Below are 22,474 nucleotides of genomic sequence, written 5' to 3'. Positions count from 1 at the left end.
TAGAGGCATCAGACACTGTGGGCATAATCTGTAGACATGCCTGCATCACATGAGTGCTCATCTATCTATCTATCTATCTATCTATCTATCTATCTATCTATCTATCTATCTATCTATCTATCTATCTATCTATCTATCTATCTATCAGGATTCCACCAGTTGTCTAAAATGTTTGCCCTCCGTGTTTAGCTACACAGTGAAATTCTGTTTATTTTTGTGCACTAAACCACATCACCAAGTCGTTGTGACCTTAATGAGGATCTGGATGTGGAATAAGCAGTTGTGACTACTGACTTCTAGTGTCACGTATTCGGCCAGTCAGCCTAGGAACTACACTTCCCAGAGTCCTCCGCCTCATCACCTGACTCCAGGAAGATCATCAGCGGCCAATCATTGCTCAAGTTCACCTGAATACTGATGACGTTCACCTGTGTCATGTGACTAGTGTAGGTTAGTATTTAAGCCTGGGCTTTAGACAGGTTACTTTATGAGTTATTGCATTCCTAGTGAATCTACTGAGTGTTTCTTCAGGTTTGGTCTCCTATGTTTCTGATCTTGTGATTTTTCTCCTGTTTCTCGTTTATGCTGATTTTTGGATTTGCCCTTATGTACTGTTGCCTGGTTTTTTGGATGTTTTGGTTTTTGACTTTTGCCTGTGTTTTGTACTCTGCTCTGCTTCTCCCTACGTGGTATGCCCTCCTCCCATGTTTTGTGGTTTACTTTGGAACTGACCTATGCCTGTGTATTAACAAAGATATATCTGCCTGAATCCATAAGTAAAGCTTCTTCTCTGTTTTATAACTGCGAGCGTCTGCTTACTGGTTAAATATTACATCTAGGCTCAATCCCATTTATTTTTACCCCTTCGCACTGAGATACGAGGGTTAGTGGTTGAAATTCTTCCTCTACGAAATAGGACCCTCAAATAGGCTACTAGCACTGCTCTGTAGGTGACCCTGCCAGTCTGCAATGAGTCCGCAGAGGAGAGCGTTCAGCAATCTAACTGATCTAACTGCTGGTCTTCAGTTAAGTTTAGGGAATCATATGCCTTCAAAGAGGGGTATGCAGCAATTATTTGTTATCGCCCACTCCTAATTCTTTGGTGATATGAAGCTGAAGCTATTCGCCAGCTTCTCATTCGAATTTTCCCATTTCAGGTTAAATGGTGCAGCAAGCAGTGAAATGGGATTGGGCCCTGTTCTGAACTCCAGTGCTAAACTAAAGAAGGAAAAACTGGATACCAAACATGTCTGGGCTAATTGACAACATCTGTGGTAAGTGGAAAATTGTGTGCATTAGATTTTTTTTTTTTTTTTTTTTTGTCAAACTATTCTTATGACATAAATTTTAGACTCAAAGCAAAATTGAATACTAAGTGCATAAAGACACTCTTATTGCAGATGTACAAATTATTTTTTTATTTTATCATAGAACATAGTAAGAGCTCAGCTCCATAGCTCCACCCACCCCACACACCCAAACACACAGAGGGGTGGGGGCAGACAGGAAAACATATATCAACCAATTAAATCACAGTCCGCTCGGCCAAAAAAACAGGAGAGGCAGAAAAAAACAGGAACGCTTACCCTTAGTTCTGCTGGGTGAGCCTACATACACCTCAAACTCTAACCACACACCTGACCAACCCGAAAAAAGCTAACTTAGCAGTCAATATAACAGTTACAAGGCGTGTGTGGAGTTCATGGTATAGTGTTACCAAGATGATAAGCTCTTAATTGGGATCTCTCCGCCCTGTAAAGTTCCTTCAATAACTTTCATGGAATGTTTTGAAGATTTTGGGATGTGTGGATGGGTATGGAGTGGTGTTAAAGTACTGAAGTGTACATAATGCATCAACCCAGGACAACACTCACAGTCCTGTGAACACAACACACACACACACACACACAGCTACACACAGATCTATACATAGCCAGATGCTAGCATGGACTTTTTTGGATCAGCAAGAGAAAGAACCTATAGGTATGACCACATTGTTGCTGTTATATCAAAAACTCCTAGCTCACTTTATTTTTCTTGTTTTATTTTTTTGTTTTGAGTCCAAAATTGCAATATCTTGCATTATAATCACCAGCTGTGATGCGGTATATTTTGGAATTTCACACTGTTGTTTTTCATGCCTCAAAAGATGCACTAAATCCAAAATGTTATATTGGGCAGACTAATTTTCATTTTGGAAAAGGGAAGGTAGTGTGGGAAGCTTCATTGCTTCTTTCAGGAGCGTAAAAATTGAGTGCTCCCACATGTAACTCAGTTGTTTGTAGCCTAGTCTCGCAGGGCTAGATGTGATCTTCTAACAAGAACACACCACAACCTGATAAACCTTTGGTGCTGGATTGTTGCAAAACATGTCACTAACAAGAGTGTGCCCCCTGTACAACCCACCCACAAATTCCACCTCCATGCTTTTTTTTTAACATCCAGAATGCAATGATAATGCAAGCCAAACAAGCAAACCGTTATCCTTAGCTAACGGAGTTGTTTTTTCCAACATAGCCCAATTGTGAATTCAATGATGATGTACATAACTTCCACTGGCTAACAGCCTTGTTGTTCATCAGACAGCCCCGCTTAGAGATGCTAACACCATCTGTGACAAAGTTGAGGGCAACCTAATTATTTCTTGTTGTGAAGATGTTGTACTTGCTGGGACACGGCCGATCCATCATTTGTCGGCATGCGGATGCCAGGGACAGCAGTGATTGATCAATGATGCCATGTTGTTGCCGAAAGTTTGCAAAAATCGAAATAATGTGGCCATTTTGCAGTCACAAAAATTGCATTTGGTGTGCAAGACATCAGTTATACACAAACTTGAACTAATTTATTGGCTACCAAATAAACTATTCTTGATGTGAAATGGCCTTAAAGCAGACACGTCTTGTAATAACACAATCCTGCCATTAGGCCTTTCTTCGTGCTCTTCTCACTGCTGTTTGGTGGATGTTTCTTCTTTTACACAGTGTGACGGCAGGTGACACGTGTCTTCCAACACATTTGGTACATCAAATGTGATTCGTCACTTTGCTTTCATATAAACTGGTATTCACACAGAGGTCATTTGGATGAAATGTGAGATGTGAAGGGCTTCATCCATTTCCAACATGACGTTTACCACATGACAGACGTACAGCACATCAGGAGAAGCCAGCTAGAGGACTCTACATGAGCTTCTACCGCTCTACTAAAGAGTACTAGACATTAAAGCATGGACATGCATGCTAACCGACATTCATGCGCACACAAACTCCCCCATTTCCACTTTGCGTTCCCATGCACTCTCCTGGGCGCCTGAACCTCGCTGTGTTAATCAACAAACAAATAGCAAACAAACAAACAAACAACTCATACAAAGTAATAAACAGTAAACAATAAACAACACAGACCTTTCGATGCCACCCAATCATAAAACCAAAAAGATAACCATCAAAGGAAAGGCAGAATATAAAAAAGGAACTGTGGCACCGTAAGGTTCTACAGAAAGCATGATCTCAATAACTGGCTTTAGAATGCTTCTACACAGCTGACTTGTTTTACTCTACCAATTATATATACTGTGTGCCGTCGACAGGCAGCTAAAATCTATACAGTACTCTCATTTTTCATATATTTATATATTTTTTTACACTATACAAAATTGGCAAAAAATACAGAAATAAATACATGAAATCAGATTGTACACATCACATACGAGTGCTGAAAAGTAAGAGCACTCTTCACTGGGAGGCAGAGACACTGAGAGAGGACACCAGAGAAGAAGAAGGTTCGTTTGTTAATCATTTGCTTCCCAAACAACCAAATAATAATAATGACAATCTTATTATTAATATTGTTGAATTGCTCAGGACAAAAGCTTCTTCAACCTGCACTTTCTCTGCCATTACGCATTCTGTATTTCCCTATTATTGTCTTCTTTTTTGATCAATGCTGTTTTCTCACACAATCATCTATTCATATGATAAAACTAGGCATGTAAATGAATATCAAAAACAGCTCAGCTTGGTTAAATCCAAGTGAACATTAAGAACACTTTTTATATCTGCCATAAAAGAGTTTTGAAACAGCAGTTGCAGAGTATTAACCAGCAGGTCTGTGCTTTACAACACATTTGTGGAAGAATTTGGGGTTGTAATGATGGTTTCGGACTGGGGGGATTTGGAGAGAGAATTCTCTGAGGGTTTGGCAGAGCATAATGTAGTCCATAAATTTTATTACTTGGACCACATAAGCTGTGCTGCAGGCTACAGCTTTTTTATGTGCCAAAGCACCTGAGAACAATGGCAGAAAGAGACAGAGAGGGAAAGAGTATGAGGGAAGAGAGTAAAAAGTTGTATGTAGAGATGTACAGAGGGGTGGATGGTGGGGGGTTGGAAGGCTGACATTAATAGGCCTGGCAAATCACACTGCGAAGCAGCATATGGAAACAGAGAGGGGCATGTCCTACACATGCTGAACAAAACAGCTCTGTTTGTGTGTTTGAGATGGTGGATGATATAATAACACAATACAGTTCACACATTAAATTACATCAGATGATTTTGCCCTGTTGTCATCAGGTTTGAACACTCCTGTTAAACTGTAGTGCAGCACAGTATGTGAAACACTGAATTAAAAATCATTGTATTGGCAACTTCTAATGGCATTTTAAACGTAGCACTACAGTGCTTTGCAACCTCTCAAAGCTCTAAAAAATATTGTGATATCTACTGTGTATTGAGCAAGTCTTCAAGTGTCACAGAATATTTGTTAGGGATGCACCGAATTCTAGGTTGATGTCAAAACCCAATATATATGTAGAAATTAGGACTTTAAAAATATCAGAACTCCATGTAGCCAATAGCAGAAGATCTCTCATGTGGTAACCATGGTGATTAAAAGATTAAGACAATTTGCACTTGTCCAGCATAGATTATGCTACTGTACTAAAAATAAAAAATGGGAATCATAAAAAACTTCAAAATAGATTGATTTACGGCAGTGTAATCTATGTGTCACAAACACAAAACTGAAAACTTTTGAACTCTGATGTGTGCGAGTGGGCAGAGAAGAGTGCTTGACTTGCCCTTAGTTAAAAGTTTACAAATACAGATGAAAAAATTGAGACATTTTATCATTGTAGCACAACATTCTGCTATTTCTATGAATACAATGAATGCATCATCAAATATTGGTTTATATTATTGGTAGATATCTGTCTGAGCCAATAAAGTTGCTTTTAACTTAATTTTAATAAACTGATGATACGGCTGTTCGATTCCAGAAATTTTGGAATCAACTCTGTTTTCAGTTCCAAGTGATGGGAATTGATGGAATTTGTTCCAAGAGTCTCGATTTCAAAAATCATGACACAAAGAACAACATCTAGCAAAAAAAAACAATCATTGTAATTGATCTCAGCTGGGAAATTTGGAGATTTACTTTAGCTAAATTAACAACTGATGGGGGCTGTTTAACTGAACCTGAATTCAGGTATTGGGTAGATGTTTTGGCACTGGTAATGTTCAATTGGAAGCAAATTTTTATTACAAATTTTATATGTTCCGTTAGTTTCTACTTTGTCTAAAGTAAAATACAATGGATGTGTGTGCTGTGGAAGGATGTATTTTTGAGATATCAGCTGAATATCTTATAACATTGTGTTTGCATGTAGTTGTGGGCAAATTTCAAATGTTATTGTGTTGAATCGGGTTCAAATATTCAGTCAATTCTCGATTCCCGAATTTCTGATTCTTTTTGGAATATCTTTCCAATATCAACATCCTTCCCTAATTTGTCTGCCATATTGCCCATCACTATTGTCTGTGTGAGTGGAGATGAAAGTAAAGACCTCTTCCAGCATTCTGGCCATTTAAGAGGGCTCTTGACATCTATCTTCATCATTGGTCTTCAGTATCATCTTCTGTGCCACTGTGACCCTATTTGTTTGTGTGTATCTGTCAGGGGGAGTCATTTACCTTTGTTAGCAGTTAAAGCACCATGCCAAAACCCCTTAAATACATCCTGCTCTCTCTGCCAGTGCAGTTTCAAAGCTGTGACTTTAATACTCATAATGAATGTTGTTAATGCTGCTCTGCTCATACAAAGGGATTATAGGTCATTCAAGGCTGTATATTATGTCATAGCATGTTTGAGATGGAGGAGTAATGCCTCCTTCTCTCTCTCTGTTTCCCTCCGTGTCCCTGCCCACCTGTTTCCCCAACTTCTCCTCTAGTGAAAATACAGTGGACATCAACGGCCCTTGTTCAAGAAGGGCGTATCGTCTTCATCATCATTGTCATCATCATGATTTTCATTTTCTATACCACCAGTTATCAGTATTTTCAGTAAAGTCTTTTCTTCAATGTTACAAGTGGCAAATGAAAACATCTTTTATACAACTATATTTGTTCGCAACAGTTATTTACAGGAGAAAAGATTTTCAAAACAATATTCAGGGGGTCTTATTGAGCCCCCCTTTTTCCAAATATTTCATAAGTAAACAAACTCAACATAAGAACACCTACTGTATCACACACGAACAGTTATACACAGACCAACAGTCAAATGTAAACAGAAATAAAAGAACAGGTATTATTACTGTTATTGTAGTTATTTATGTTCATTCAGAGTAATGTGCACAGGAACCCTGACTGGGAGTGGTCCCGCGGGCCCAGGGGGGCCAGCGCTTTAAACAATTAAAGAGGAGAGCAGACGGAGGCTGGGGCTGGAACAACGCACACAGAGTGAGAGAAAGACAGAAAGAGAGAGAGAGAGAGAGAGAGAGAGAGAGAGAGAGAGAGAGATCAAGACTGATAACTTCCTCCAAGAACTCTTCAGTGCTTTTGTCACATGATGGAAAACATTGGGTCCTGCAGACTGACCACACGGCACACACACTCCACTACCACCATGGGGTTAAACTGCACTCTATTAGCCTCTCTGTCCCTTTGGCAGTGGATTACAGAGCCGATCCCCCAAGAGACAGAGCAGAGAGACAAGCTCTGTCCGGTGGGAGTGAAGAAGTGATAAGCTCTATAAGCTGCAGATTGAGGAAAATCTAGAGCGAGGGTGGTATCTGATGTTGGTTGGAGCACGTGGGGCCTAAGGGGTAAGACCACTGCAAACAGGCCAAATTGAGCTTTGCACAATATTCAGCAAATCCCACCACTAACCGTGTTGACCTTTACTGCTAATAAAGCTTGAATTATTTGAATGGTAGACACAAGGTGGGAGAGAGAGAGAGAGAGAGAGAGAGAGAGAGAGAGAGAGAGAGAGCTATGAATAAATGTGGTCTCAGGGCAGTCTAAAGAGAACTGTCACATTCTCATGGCTCTGCTGCTCTGTGCTGTGCTCTCGTCATGCTGCTGTTTGATGGTAAATTTCAGCTGACGGCTGGTGAGATAAACTACCTACTTTTACTGCAACCGCTCCATCAACCTGCTGCATGATGCAACCACTGGAAACCACAGAAACACTGTCTTACAGAGTAAACCTCTCTCTCTCTCTCTCTCTCTCTCTCTCTCTCTCTCTCACTCTCTCACTCTCTCTCTCATACCTCTCTTCTCTCTGTTTTCCCTTCCCCCTCATGCTTTGTTTCTGTCTCATCTTTTCTCTCTATCTCTTTCTCTCATGCCTTCTTTCTCTTTCTTTATTTCTTTGTATCACTCTTTTCTCTCCTTTCTTCTCACTCATTTCTCTTTTATCTCTCATTGTCATGTCTTTTTCTTTTTCTCTCACACTTACTCCTACTTTCCATCGCACACTTCTTTCTTTCTCACTCTTTCTCACATTTTCTCTCTTACACACTTTTCTATCATTTATTCTTTTCTCTTTGACTCTCTCTCTCTCTCTCTCTTTCTTTACAGATCCAGATTTCCAACACTCATCCCAAATCTGGTCAGTGCTCTAGTAATAAGAATGCAAGTCATTAATATAATAATTGTGTGTGTGTGTGTGTTATTTTTAGCTCTGTATGTATCGCTCCACTGTTGACCCTGAGGACTCACATAGGGAGCGACAAGAGCATAATGCAGTGTGACACCTCCGGCACAACAGACTGTCATAAACACACATACACACACAGGAGTGCCATTCAGCATATTCAGGAAGTCAGCATCCATGCTGCAAATCTCACAAACGCATGCACACACACACTCCTGCACACCTACACAAGCACCATAGCCACACTGTCGGTCAGTCATGTTTCACATCAGCACTACTGGCATCTTTTTAGTGTAGATATCTGCACAGATCCTGGCAGTAATAATAAACAGTATAGATCTGCACAGTTCAGCACATTACAGGCAGTGTTTAACTAGCTTTCTCACTCACTCACTCACTCACTCACTCACTCACTCACTCACTCACTCACTCACTCACTCACGCAGAGGCAGTGTTTAACCAGCTAAAAACACACACTCAGACCTGGGCAATGTTTAATCATTTAAGCAGCTGTCTTATCTCTGTATAATGGAGAGAAAACAAGATGAGATAGGTAGTGTTCTACATACTCTCCACACAGCTCGTGCTCCATCAGTACCCTCTGTCCACAGACAAGACAGAAATGATCTTTCAAATCCGTTTAATAGCACTAATATGGAAAGAAGCTCAGTGCTTCCAAGAATTGAAGCATTTATTCATTCACTAATTATCCATGAACTGAAACAACGAGGGGAGGGAGGGGGGACATACTGAACAACAAAAGCAAGTACTTGAGGAGAAACGTTCCGTGGACATGGATTACCATTAAGAGTGAATGGGAGTAACGGAGGACTGATTGGAGCTTAGCTTTCTCACTGGAGAAAACTGAACAATAGGACATTGGCCTGAACTCACAAGAGCTGCACTAACTACCCACCTAACAGTCCCACAGGGACATAGATAAATACATACAACCCTCTCCTCCACACACATACAGCGATTTATCTGATTCATTTTATCTAATAAACACTATACATACAGTATGATTATAAATACAATACAAAGTCACATTAATCCATAGAAGTCTCAGTTATTGCCAGCAAAACAAAAGCATGTTTTAATCTTATATGAAATATTCCTCACAAGTGTGGAAGAGCAAATTTTAAACCTTCAATTTATATTTTATTGCGTTTGTAAATAGAAGAGGGTATCTTTTATTATGATTTGAGTCTGATGAAATATGATCTTGCATGCTGTTCTTTACATTTTTGTGATGTTTTCATCATTGCTTAAAGGAGCACAGACTTGAAATAGTCAATACAGAATGTAAATCAAATGTAAATGTAAATTCATTATGTAACTATGTAATTAAATATATTACAACATAATTACATTTGAATAGAATACCAAAACTAAAATAATAACTTTCGACTTCTAATGATTAACATATCTTGTTCCTTATCTATCTGGCAGATTTGTGCACTTGCTCGAGTGCTCTATGACTCAATTAAAAAATGCATTATCCATCACTACTATATATACAGCACAGAATTTCAACCCCAATCAAAAGAACCACTTCATTCGTATTGATTGTTTCTCAGTAGCCAGTTTTCAGCTGTCTTTTAAAGCTCCCTAGAGTAGGAACAGAGTTGATTTTATTTGGCAATCTGTTCCTGTCTCTTGACTCAGTTTAAGGACTCGCTTTGGTCTGCCATGCTTCTCAAAGGACTTCTAAAATGAACCAGCTTGGTTCTTTCTTTATGGCTAGGTGCTTCCTGAGAAGACTGAAGCAGTCAGGTAAATAATGTGGACAAACAGCTCTGAAGACCTGGAAGAAAGAGTTTTATAGATGCCTCAGTTATGTTTTTACTGAAAGACACTGCAGTTCCTGAGACAGAGTCAGTTCAGCGTTTTGTAGCCATGCTAGAAAACCGCAGTTCAGACCGTACGGGCAAAGGTCAGGAATTGAGTCAGAGATTTAGCCAGTGTCCTCAATGAGACGCATTGCCATCATTGCTATTGTGCCCTTGTGTGCACGTTTTCTATGGCTCTCAAAGCTAAACATATCTACAGTCAAACCCTGCTGCAGTTCAGAACACAGATAAGCAATCTTGTCCTCGTTCTTTTACTGATATCTGATAGCTTGTAATAGAAAAACCGTCTGACTCTCTGACTTTGTGTCTAGATCCATGTAAAGTGCATTCAGTCTTGTTTAGGTGTAATTATCATTTCGCTTTTGGCCCAGCACTTTCTCACCCTGGCATGTAGGTCACGCACAGCTCTTCTATCATTTCCTTCCTCTAGTCTGAAACCAATACAGCACAGCTGACGCAATATATCAGGGGACATGGCCAGACAGGCTCCATGCTGCAGACCAGGACAAGCATATTTAGTTTGGTATTCTAATTGCACACACACAGACAAAGCCTTGCAGACTGAATAGAACGCATGACTGAATAGTTTATCTAAAAGGCGTCCGCTGTGGACAAAGGGCTGGTAAGTCAAAGAGGGATTTCATTATTGCACTTGACCTGCAGCTTCAATTAAGCGTTGGTGGTTTCTAAGGGGGAAAAGGTATATACTCGAAGAGCCCTGCGGAAAACGGGTTTATCTTGAGGCCTGGGCCTGAAAAGGAGGAGAGAGACTTCTGTTTCCACTTCTCTCTTACCCCCACTGCGCCTCTGGTGACCCCACAGCAACAGTCCTCTTCACAACAACATCATTTTAGCACCAGCACAAACGCGCACACACACATACTCCTCAGCACCATTGTGGCCTGGGAGACTGGGAGCAGCCTGCATGCATAATTGAGATTCAGCCACCTCCTCTCTCACACAAAGTGGTATTAGTGTATATAGATTAATTATAAATGTTATTGTGTAAGTATGCCGATGTCTCGCTCTCTTTCTTCTTCTTCTGATGTTACTTTTCTTTTGTTGCCATCAAATGACTAGACTCGATGGACTCCTGGCCAGACCAGAAAAGACAGAGGGATCAAATCCACTTGCCAAAGTATCTTTTTGACCAAGGGTGCCCAAACCTTTGCACATTACTGTAGATAGAGAGACAGGGATAGAGAAGGAGAGAAGGAGAGAGTAATTTCTTATTTATCAGTGCTGTCCTGTCCAGCCCAGCCTCCGAGTATTGCTGCACCCTCCTTGAGTTACCCCTCCCTTAAAATACAAAACATTATTGTTATAACAATTATTATTATATTCATCATTATTACATTGTCAGAAAGTGCAGATCAACCACAATTCCCCACAGGTCCTAGAGAGAGAGAGAGAGAGATAGAGAGAGAGAGAGAGAGAGAGAGAGAGAGAGAGAGAAAGAAAGAGAAAAGGGTAATCGTGCACTTTGACTGCTTTTTCACATCAGTGATTACACACACGCACACAAACACACACACACACGCTCAGGTAAAGGCAGTTTTGTGGGGAACTGTATATCTCAAGGATTCCTGCAGAGATGTGTCCCCATCAGCAAGTGAAAGAAAGAGAAAGAAAACCACAAGCACAGAGCAGCGTACACTACAGAAGCCCTGATAGGGCACACAGCGCGGCTCAACAAACTCGCTTTTTGCTTCTATTTTCACGGCAAGTTTGGAAGAACATTTTGATTGGTTTCTTCGAATGTCTATTTTTATGAAAAAAAAAATGACATCAAGCTTTTTTGTGTGTGTGTTTTTTTTGTTTGTTTTTTTTTTTTTTTTACATCTCTTCCTTTGAATGTTGCAGAGGAACACAATGTCTCGGAATTGTGGTTTTTCCTTCATCCCGATTGGGTTCAGAGTTCAGTAAGATAAATAATATTTCTGTTGGAGCTACATCACGTCACCCACAGCACACAGACGACAAAGTGTCCCAGGAAAAAAGGGAAATTTACTACTGTTGTGCTAAAGATAGAGAGAGCACGGAGAAAAAAGATCAAGAGAGAGGGATAGAGAAAAGAGGGTCACACAGACGTCACACAGAAGGACAGGTTATCATTTGGACAAAGAGAAAGAAAGAGAAATAGAGAGGGGAGAGAGAGAGAGACAGAGAAGGAGAAGAAAGGACAGACCGGAGATGAGATAACGGAACAATTCAAAAAGATGGAAGAAGAACAAGAGGAACTGGGATGAATGAATTTAAGAATGGAGATGGTGATGAGAAGCAAAAAGGAAAGGCAACAAAGGACATATCTGAGGGCCCGCCATTCACACTTTATGCATTAAATGAATATGACCTATAGGCCTTAGATTCACAAGGGATGTCTGAGGTCTGGAGAAAATACACTTCCCAGAATTCCTCTTATGCGCAGTTTTGAAAAAGTCCATAAGATGGCTGATAAATGAGCTCCCTTGAGCGCCCGAAGGCTCTTGCCTGGAGTTAATGAGAGAGTGAAGACTGACCCACAAAAACAGGAGCGAGAAGGAGAGTGGAGGATAGAAAACACGAGAAAGGGAGATAAGAGGACAGAAAACAAGACAGATGCATGCGAACCAAGGAGGAGCAGACAGAGGAGCGACGTGTGACCTCTAGAGAATGAGTATATACACTCACACAGATAAACAGAGAGCTGGGCTCAGTGGAAAGTGAAAGAGGTATAAGAAGAAAATTAAACATTGGTAACACATTACATTAAAGTTTGCATACAGCTTTTTTAAATGGCTTCATTTAACTTTAGTCACTGTTCAAGTGTAACAGCAGGTACACTGACAAGTCAAGACTTATTATTTGCTTAGAGTTACAAAAGGTGAGCTACTTGGATAACGTAACTGAAGGCTTAAGATCACTTGATATGCAGACCTTAACAAAACATGTTACCAAAATTACAGCAGAGATTTAAAAAGGGTTAGATGAAAGAGGAAGAGCAGAAAAGAGAGACAGAGGGAGTGAGAGAAAGTAGAGAGAAAGAAAGAGAGAAAAAGAGAAGATAAGAGGTGAGAAAAAGAAAGAAGCTCAAGGTTGAAAGTTAAAGGTTACGAGAGTGGATGGCTAAAAGTACCCGTGTTTTGCAGTCTGGCAGCGAGTCAGTCTTGTGCATAAGGGTGGGGCTGGGGCTCGAGGGTCAAAGGTGTGTGGGGGGTGGGGGGGTGGGACAAAGTGAGGGCGATCAGGCTTTGAGGGCGTGCCACTGCGCCACGTTGGTGCGCGGCCTGCTCAACATGTCCTTCCAGTGCTTCACCTCTGCCGGGCCACTCTTCCATGACAGATAGATCTGATACAGGAAGCAACACATACACAGGTTCATGAACATTCTGCTTTGTAATGCATGCAGTATATGGCCAAAAGTATGTGGACACTCAACCACCACACTTCTATGAGCCTGCTGGACATTCCATTCCAAAACCATATTAATATATAGTTGGCTTATCCTTTGTGGCTTTAACTGCCTCCACTCTTCTGGGAAGGCTTCTGATTCAGCCAAAAGAGCATTTGTGAGGTGAGGCACTGATGTTGGACAAGAGGGTTTGGCTCTTTATCACATTGCAATCTACCTTAAAGGTGTTAACAAATAGGGTGGAGGTCTTTATGTACAGGAGCACAGTCATGTTGGAACAGGAAAGCGACTTCTCCAAAATTAATGACATATCATTTTGTAAAATATCTTTGTATACTGTAGCATTAAATTACCTTCACTGGAACTAAGGGCCCTAGCCTGAATAGTCCCAGGCCATTATTACTTTAAACTTTACTGTTAGCATTATGCATTCCAGTATTTAGCATTCACTTGGAATCTGCCAAATACAGATTTGTCCAGCAGACTGCCAGATAACAAAGTATAATTCACCACTCCAAAAAACAGTTTCCACTGCTCCAGAGTCCAGTGGCATGCTTTAAAGATTACACATAGTAATCTTGTTTACAGCTTTTTTGTCCTGCAAAACCAGTTATGACTGCACAGGCAGTTTGAAACTTGTAGTGAGTGATGCAACAGAGGATAGAAGATTTTTTATTCTAAATGCACAATTTGTGTGGTCTACTGCTTTGTGGCTGAGCAGTTGTTGTTCCTAGATGCTTCTATTTCACATCAATAGCATTTACAATTGACCTGAGCAGATCTAGGAGGCCAGAAATTTCATGAACTGACTTGTGGCAAAGTTGGCCTCACATGACAGTGCCATGTTTAAAATCACTGAGCTCATCAGTGCAACCTGTTCTATTGCCAGTGTTTGTCTATGGAAATCACATGGCTATGTTATACACCTCTTAACAGTGGGTGTGGCTGAAACACCTGAACTCAATAATTAGCAGGGTTGTCCACATACTTTTGTCCATGAAAGCACACATTAATATCAACTCCATCTTTCTAATAAGAGATCATGGTTGCTCTTGCGTTTTCAATACTTGGAGCTCCAGCTTTCACCACACACATATGGTAGTTGTTCATAAGGTTACATGACACCTACATAAGGTTGTCAATGCAACTGACATAACCCTACATAACTGTTTATAAATGTTTATTACAACAGGCGTCATCTGTCATAAAGGCTACTTTAGCTGATTTTGATCAAAATTGGCAAATGTAACATTTATAGCAAATGACACTTATTAGAAGAAGCATTTATAAACAGTTATGTAGGGTTATATCAGTTGTCATGACAAGCTTATGTAGGTGTCATGTTGCCTTATGAACAGCACCCTATAGTATAGGGTAACTATACACTATAGTAAGTGTAACCAAAAAAATTATAAATTCAACATTATTAATGATATTTATCAATAAATTAATTAGCCAGCCCTAATAATCTTAGCCATAATATTACATAAAAACACACTATACTATTCTATACTACTACAATATGCAAATATGTTATTATGACAACATTAAATTTGGAGATATTCTTTTGATGAGTGAACATATTTATTGTTTGTGTACTTTACCTTGCCAATGACATCGTTACGGCTCAGCCGGTCCTTGTCCATGACGGTGATGATGATGGTGGTCTCTCGGAGCACATGTGCGGGGATATCAAAGGGGAAGGACTCGTTAAAGACAGGGTTCAGGCAGCGCTTAATGGTCACTGTCTTTTTCTTCTCCACACGCTTGTCTTTGTGCATGAGCCACACCTTCACATAGGGATCTGCAGCCAGTCAAAGATACAGGTCATTATCTGTAAGTCAGTCAAACCAGCACATGTTTACATTGATCTTCTAGTCCAGGTAAAACTCGACTTTAACTCCACTTTACTCTAAATTTGTTTCCTTAAAAATTTACTGATGTTTCTCCATGAAACCACTGGCCACTTCTGTAATGCCCTCCTACTTTGAAATCACAGCTCAGTGAAAGTGTAAAGGTTATGAAAGCAGAGGTAATACAAAGGACAAAATAGCTGGGTAATAGTGGAAGATCAATCTGAGCTGGAGTCAGAGTGAAGAGATGAGAGCGTTTGCTACAATTGCTGTGAGATCAGTATATACGTGTGGTTGAGACTGCAGATCAGCTTTGAAATGTCTGAGGTCAGTGAAGTTAAAAATTGGAAAAATGGAGACAGAGCAATGTAGCATGAAAATAAGACAAAGCAAAACAGTAAGTGAAAAAGACAGACTGTTTAACCCTCAAATGCATGGCTGCTTCATCAGTTGTTTTCACATACTTCAAGTCTCAAAGCTGCACTGTGTAAGATTTCCTGTTAAAATTGAAAGAAGTAAGATAACTGAGTCAGAAGAAAAAACACGGTAAAATGTTCTAAATTCTAATAGTGCTGCGAGTCATCCTGTAATGCCGGAAATATCAATTTAAAGTCAGATGTGTCAGGTCGGATTTTGCATAGATCCTACAACTTTATGTGTACATGTCAAATGTGAAATCAGTATTACACTAATAAAGATATATGACATAGTACATAGTTCACTAACATCATCATGTTCTTCATCAAGTTTTGGCTGAATTCTCTCTCAATACAATTTCAACCTGCTCACAAATGTCAGATTCATCAGCTCAGGTAAAGGGTCTGAGTCACAATGAAAGGTACTAAATTCTTCTACATGTTGCATGCAATTACACATTTTCAACAGAGAGGTCCAAATCCCCAAATCTAACATAGTGCAGCTTTCCAAGAACTGATCTACAAACTGTCAGGACAAAATAATTTTGATATTGTTTTTTGTCACTTATCTGAAACTGGAGGAAGGATAAGTTAAAGTGTCACTAGCAACAGAAATATACATTTAATGGCTAAACAGAGAAAGAAATCAATACAGAAAGTATTCTGTATGTTCATATATGTAAGCTCATGTGTGTGTGTGTGTGTGTGTTGTTTATCTACATTTGCATGTGTACCTGAAGTGCCTCCGATATCCATGGCTTTTAGGTTGCGTGCTTTAATGATGTTAACTGTGATGGTGTTAGCAGTGGGATTGTAACAGAGAGAAACAAGCAGGTCTCCTCGACTCCCCTACAAACACAAACAAATATTCCTATCATTAATAATTAATCCCACACAAACACCAGGGATCTAAAGCTTCTGTTCATAAGAGCGGATAATATCTGATAGAGACTCTGAGCTATTTCATCTTTATTCTCTTTTTGATACTCATAATCCCTTTGAACCTTACCCAGTTCATGCCTACACCAGTTTGTCACTACCAAAGCTAAATGCAAAAACAAAATGTCTTAAATAACAATTCACAATAAAACACATGTATGATGCATGTCTAACAAGACTATGGCTGCTGACGTTTATGTAGTAATTCATCTATATCTATTCATCTATTTTTTTGTTACTTATATGACAAGAGCAATCTTCAATAACGATATTATTAAACAGACAAGGCTGTGCAGAAGCTTCACAGGGAACATCTTCCCACACAAATAAAGGCATTTAAAATATCCCAACTAAACAGCCAATTAACAATAACAGGCTAAAGCAACAGTACCTGGCTTTAGCAATTTTATGGATTTGACTAGAATTCAATGTATAGAATACTAAAGTATACGTTTATTTTCTTTGTTTAAAGAAAGTTGCTCTGTGGTGTTACCACTTTGATGGGCTGAAACCAGTTTTTGGAGAAAGGTGGCATGGATAAGAACTAGAGTCTCCTTAGCCTGTAAGTTAGGGTTAGTGTTTCTGTCAATATTTGTGTCACTTTTTTCTATGCCAAATGAACATGTGCTTAACATCAAGTATTGTATGAACCCCAATTCAGCGCAACCTCAGGTATCAGGAGATATGGAACTTAATACATTATAAGAGGGGATAACTGTCCTGTTAAAAAACAAACAAACAAAAAAAAAACCTAAAAGTTTACCTGAATTCAAAATGAACTTTTTTACTAGTTAGTAGTACTAGTTAGTATCCTGATCAAATCAGGCACAATCCATTATGTCATTTAAAAGACAAAATTCTTGTCTTTCCATAATCCTTCATTAATTGCAATGACTTTTGGCCACCTCAGAAACATCTTCTGATTTTTGATTACATCACAGTGCTCCAGTGAGTGGGGATAAATAATATTAAGTGGTAATACCTCTTTGTCCTTCTTCCACCCCAGTTATTATCAAGTGAAAATGTACAGGTATCACAGAAACCCTCAACAATACTGTGCTTCTCTTGGTAATATATTATGGTATGGAAGGAAAAATGTATTTTACTTTGACTATAAATATTCAAAAAGTATCTAAATCATCACTCTGTGTCACCAAAGACAGAATAAGCAATGCATCACACAGCAGCACAAATGATCAACTGTTTCTAAAAATGTACGCAGTAGTTTCATTTGAACTTGCTAGTTTACCCAATATCTCTACAACTGTACTTAAAGCACGGCCATTCCCACTGGTCTGATAGAGATAAGCCACTCACGCTCCCATCACTGCATGGTTTCAGCTCCTTCCAGAAGGTCTGGTTGTGGCCCAGCTCCACTTTGTTTAGTGGAATGGACACCTCACCTATAGGGTCATTCCTGCTGAAGCGGTCATAATCCAGCACCTGAAGGTACAATGTCCGCTCTCGCACCTTCTCGTATGGAAACCCTAGCCGAAAAGTGGGGCAGAAATGTTAATGGTATATCTACAGTCACCTAGTACTTTTAATGGTCTGCAATAAACTATTTTTGCCAACTAAAATAGTCAAGTATACAAGACAGTATATGTCTCTCAGAACTCAACAAGCCAAATTTAGGTAACTACAATATGCCTCATGAGTGGACAGATAGTGGTACACTATTAAAAGACAACTGCTATGTGGATGTGGATACAAATTATAGACTTTCCAAATCTATACTGTAACAAACAATGTCAAGTAATGCATTAATAAATCCAAGGTAGCTGCAATGCATAGTAAAGGTAAAATTGTGGATATTTGGGGGCGACCTATTATGATATTCCAGAACAAACTCATGCGACCGAATTCTGGCTTGTGAAACAGAGTAACAGTTCACAGTTAAGTTGTCATAGTTAAGTTTGTGCGATTCATAAACAAATATGAGGGAGTTTTGGACAACGTCCAAAACCAACCCAAAGTGTGTTTCTAAGAACAGTGCAATGCCTGAGTGTGACTGCAAAGCTAAAATTAGAAACAAACCTTCAAACAGGAATGTCTCATTCCAGTGAGGATTAAGGTTCTTTCTCTTCACTTTGGTCTCCAGTTTGTGCTTTTTGTCAGGCAGCAGGTATATTTTTACAAAGGGGTCAGAGGTTCCAGAGAAGTCTTTAGCAGGCAGGTCTTGACCTTTAATGATTTTGACAGTAAGAGTAGAATCCTGGAAACTGTAGCCCACACTGAACTGAATCCTGCCTAACTTCTCGCTGACTGGTCCTTCATGGTCTTCATCCGAGCCAGGAGACAACTAAACACGGAGGAAAAAAGAATCCAATGCACTCCATTATGTACCAACAGAAGTGTAAAAAAACAATTAATTTAATTACTTGAGCACTGTGCAGTGTATTGCAAACTGAAGTAGGTTAACCCGAAACTTGTTCTGAACTGAGGAGTTGGTGATAATGTCGGGTACTGATAGAGTGATTCTAGCAGACAAACAAAACCTCGCAGACAGACGCATACTCATCTCCCCTGAGTCTCCTTGGAAGTGCAGTGCTAGATAAGAAACTCTGGCTTGGAGTGGGCAAACTTCAGTCCTCACAGATATGACTCAGCATGAGGAACACAAAGCGAGGTCATGAAACACACATGCACTCTTACCATCACCATGTCTCCGGTGAGCGAGTTAGCTAGGTCAGAGACAGAGGAATGTCCATCAGCATCTGGAGGCTGACCCTTAGGGCTGTTGGCTGGCTTATTTCCCATATTCCTACTGCAGACAGAGAGACAGACGTACAGACAGGCAGAGAGACAGAGACAGACAGAATGATTATCCAGACGAGGAAGATTATCTTTCAGTGCGCGTAGTTCAGTTTACCCTTCATCGGCCCAAGGCGCTCTGTCTCATCAAACAAACCCAATATGGAAAATCCAGATCTAAGATTCTGACTGGAGCACATAAACTTCAGAAAATGATATTTAGTTTTTCTCTGAGTTGCACACACAGTTCAGACAGTAAGCATGTGATGAAAACCTGAGCTCTCAACAAGATTAAGTTCTGCAAAAAATAAATAAATCAATCATAGAAATAATTATAAACCAGCAGATGAGTGAGAAGCTAATGCCTAATCCAGAATTTGGAAAGAGAGAAAAACAACACCAAAAATGCAACTAAAAATATTTCAAATCACATCCTTTTACTGGGTTACACTCACAGACAAAACAATTTAAGGACAAAGCATGATCAAATTCAAAAACCAATGCAATAAGCCAAAACATTTTAGCACAAACAGATATTTCAGAAACCAACCAGACACACAATCAAATATACACACAGATTATAGAACATATGATTTGTTTTTTTGAGCATGGGTGATACAAGAACGCTGACGAACATCACAAATACATGAGCAGAGAGCAAACTACAAAGGAATGAAAGCTGTGAAACAGTAACATCTCTTACAGTTTAGCAGGTATGAATCTGCAAGCTGTGTTTGAATGTGGAGTGGTCTGTTTCTTACAGGTCAGCGGGACTTACAGAACTAGTGAACAGAGCCAAACCCTGCAAAGAACTAACCAACGTAAGAGTGAAAACAGAGCCAACGCAAGGGTCAAAGAGAGAGAGAGAGAGAGAGAGAGAGAGAGAGAGAGAGAGTTTACGTCATACATAATGAATGTGATGCAGGGAATGGACTGAGTGGTAAAGACACAGTAAGAGACAACAGCAATGAACTGTTAAACACTGATAAAGTGACAGAGAGAGAAAAGGCGAGAGAGAAAGAGAGATGGATTGGTCACAGGAAAAAGACAAGTAATGGAGGTACTGAGAAAAAAGAAAGACAACGGGTGGACAGCTCAGACAGCAACCGCAGGAGAAAGAGAGAGGAAAAAGGAGGAGAGAGAGAAAGAAAAACAGAGAGAATTCTCTGTGTCAGAGAAGATAGGCTGCATATTATTAGCATGACTACAAACTGAGGCTACAGAGTCAAACAAAATCATGAGAGAGAGAGACATCGACTACACCAGCGCTGAATTATCAGAGGAGCAGAGCTGCAAGAGAGATGAGAGAGAGAGGAAGAGGGAGAAAGGAAGAAAGAAAGAGAGCAAGAGAAGCCTGGAAACACAAGAAATGCTTAATCTGGTCAGTCAGATAAAAAATAAAGAAAGGAAGAGAAAAGAACTGAAAACAGTAAACAAAACCAGAGCATACAGAGAGCTTAGCAAAAGAGAGCGCATATGCTGGAAAAAAGGAGAAGGAGAGAGAAACAGAATACATTCTAGATTAGTTCGACAAAGAAAAGAAAGACCAGGATGAAGCAATTGTTTTACAATAGAGAGAGCTGGAGAGAGAGAGAGAGAGAGAGAGAGAGGTGAATCTAGAAGACAAAAGAGAAGGATAGAATAGAAACGCAGAGAACAAACCGAACATGGCAAACCCAAAGGACGGACATAGAGACCGACGGATAAACGGACAGACAAGGGTGGGGCAGTTTGGTCAGGGTGCGACATGCATCTTTAGAATGGTGGGGAGAGGAAGAAAGAAGAGAGAAATAAGAAATCTAGAGCTTGAAATTCATTATTCACAACTGAATTTGTGGCTATTTATTTATCTAGAATTCATTCAGTTGAAAGTTGAACCACACAAGGTTGACCCCAACAGTCTAAAGAGCGGGAAAGGGCCCAAGTCCAGATTCAGGCCAGCTCTGATCCTCAGGGGTGCTGGGTACACAAGTCCAGTAGTGATGGGTTTCATAGCAAAAACCCATATACTGTCTGTCTGTCAACACATTTTAGACACAAACGTGGATGCTCACGATTATTTTTTGTTTTTATTGTCATTTATAGAGCTAAATTCACTCATTAAACCAATGATATAAGCACAGCAGTAGTGTCGAAGACACACAGACAGACCCAGAAAGTCACAAATAAAGCAAGCGAAGCCAGACAAGCAGACGCAGACACAAAGACAGACATTCAAACTGAAGAACAGAACTCCATATAGACAGACAGACAGATAGACAGACAGGGAGACAAAAGACAGGCAGACAGAGTTGGGGAAGGGGTTAGGAGGGGGTTAAATTGGTTAATATTCATCATTTGTGTGAAGTCATTGGTTAATTAGCATAATTGAGTGCTTCTCAAATTAGTAGATTGGTTCATTAGTTGCTAACTGGTTAGTTGATTTGTTAATTGGTTCATGTAATAGATTTCTGTAGCGGAGCCCACACACACACACGGAGCTGTGAGAAATCTGATGAGAGTAAGACAGACTGCAGTGGAAGATGTATGAGGGGAGAGAGCAATGGGAAGTAGGGGGTGTGGTCTTTCTGAATGCTGACCTTAACAGTGAGGCAGTGAAATATGAAGAAAGAGAGAAAGAAAGTAAGAAAACAAGGCCTTTCTTTTTTTTACACTCCCTCACACTTACTGTTTTCCCCTCCCTCCTTATTTATTAGGAAGCGACAGAGCAAATCCTTGAAATTCACTAAGGGATATTTAACTCATCGTGACTGAAGCCTTGCTCCCTGTGAAGGCTGCTATTGTCTATGAAAGGAAAAGGGCACATAAGGGAAGAAGTTTAAAGAGAGTAGTGACTTTAAATACTCAACAGTTCTGGTTCATATTTGCTGGAGAGGGTGTGATAATGTAATGTACTGTCAATAAGCAATAGTGGGGATAGTGATGAAAGAGACAAAGAGAGCGAAAGAGAGAGAAAGAAATATGAGCTGTGAGCAGTGACATGGGGCGTTCAAAACCATAAACAAATCAGTCCCACCCGGATTGCCTTGTGTTCTGACTGTTGCGGTCTAAACTGCTTGATTTTGCTGAGGCTTTTCTCATTATTTGCAGCAGTATTTGCACAGTGGGGAATTTGCTCTACCATAGCCTTATTAATATGATGTAACAATCCATTGCTTTAACAGAAAAGGAAACAAAGCATTAAACATGTATATAATTTAAAATTATTTGCTAATCTTTTAACAATGAATTGAATCCTCTCTAGTTACATTTTCTTTCCTAACAAGGAAGTAATTATCTTTGAAGTATCATTTATAATGTTACTTGTAAATCATCAACAGTATCCTC

At 39.8% G+C, this 22,474-nt stretch overlaps 1 protein-coding gene and 1 long non-coding RNA gene across 4 annotated transcripts in view; one reads left to right on the top strand and one right to left on the bottom strand.

Annotated features, from left to right (window-relative positions):
* The first annotated feature begins 1,182 nt into the window (after positions 1 to 1,182).
* Positions 1,183 to 6,372, top strand: LOC108432694. The gene is made up of 2 exons (XR_001858243.2): positions 1,183 to 1,274; positions 6,233 to 6,372. It is a non-coding gene; the product is annotated as an uncharacterized LOC108432694 (long non-coding RNA).
* Positions 6,373 to 11,557: 5,185 nt separating this feature from the next.
* The window catches only part of syt7a (synaptotagmin VIIa), a 131,493-nt gene continuing 120,576 nt past the window's right edge, over positions 11,558 to 22,474 (bottom strand). For all 3 annotated transcript variants that reach the window (XM_037542828.1, XM_017706711.2, XM_037542827.1), the window contains 6 exons: positions 19,049 to 19,160; positions 18,431 to 18,695; positions 17,711 to 17,880; positions 16,189 to 16,303; positions 14,790 to 14,989; positions 11,558 to 13,122 (listed from right to left, as the gene is read on the bottom strand). In XM_037542828.1, coding sequence (XP_037398725.1) covers positions 13,018 to 13,122; positions 14,790 to 14,989; positions 16,189 to 16,303; positions 17,711 to 17,880; positions 18,431 to 18,695; positions 19,049 to 19,160 — 967 coding nt within the window. In that variant the 3' untranslated portion in view covers positions 11,558 to 13,017. The remainder of the gene's footprint in view (positions 13,123 to 14,789; positions 14,990 to 16,188; positions 16,304 to 17,710; positions 17,881 to 18,430; positions 18,696 to 19,048; positions 19,161 to 22,474) is intronic.

The sequence above is a fragment of the Pygocentrus nattereri genome, chromosome 11 (genome assembly GCF_015220715.1).
Source record: "Pygocentrus nattereri isolate fPygNat1 chromosome 11, fPygNat1.pri, whole genome shotgun sequence".
In the NCBI taxonomy this organism is placed as follows: Eukaryota; Metazoa; Chordata; class Actinopteri; order Characiformes; family Serrasalmidae; genus Pygocentrus; species Pygocentrus nattereri.
Note: the sequence above shows the minus strand (reverse complement) of the source record. Positions and strands in the feature narration are given on the sequence as shown.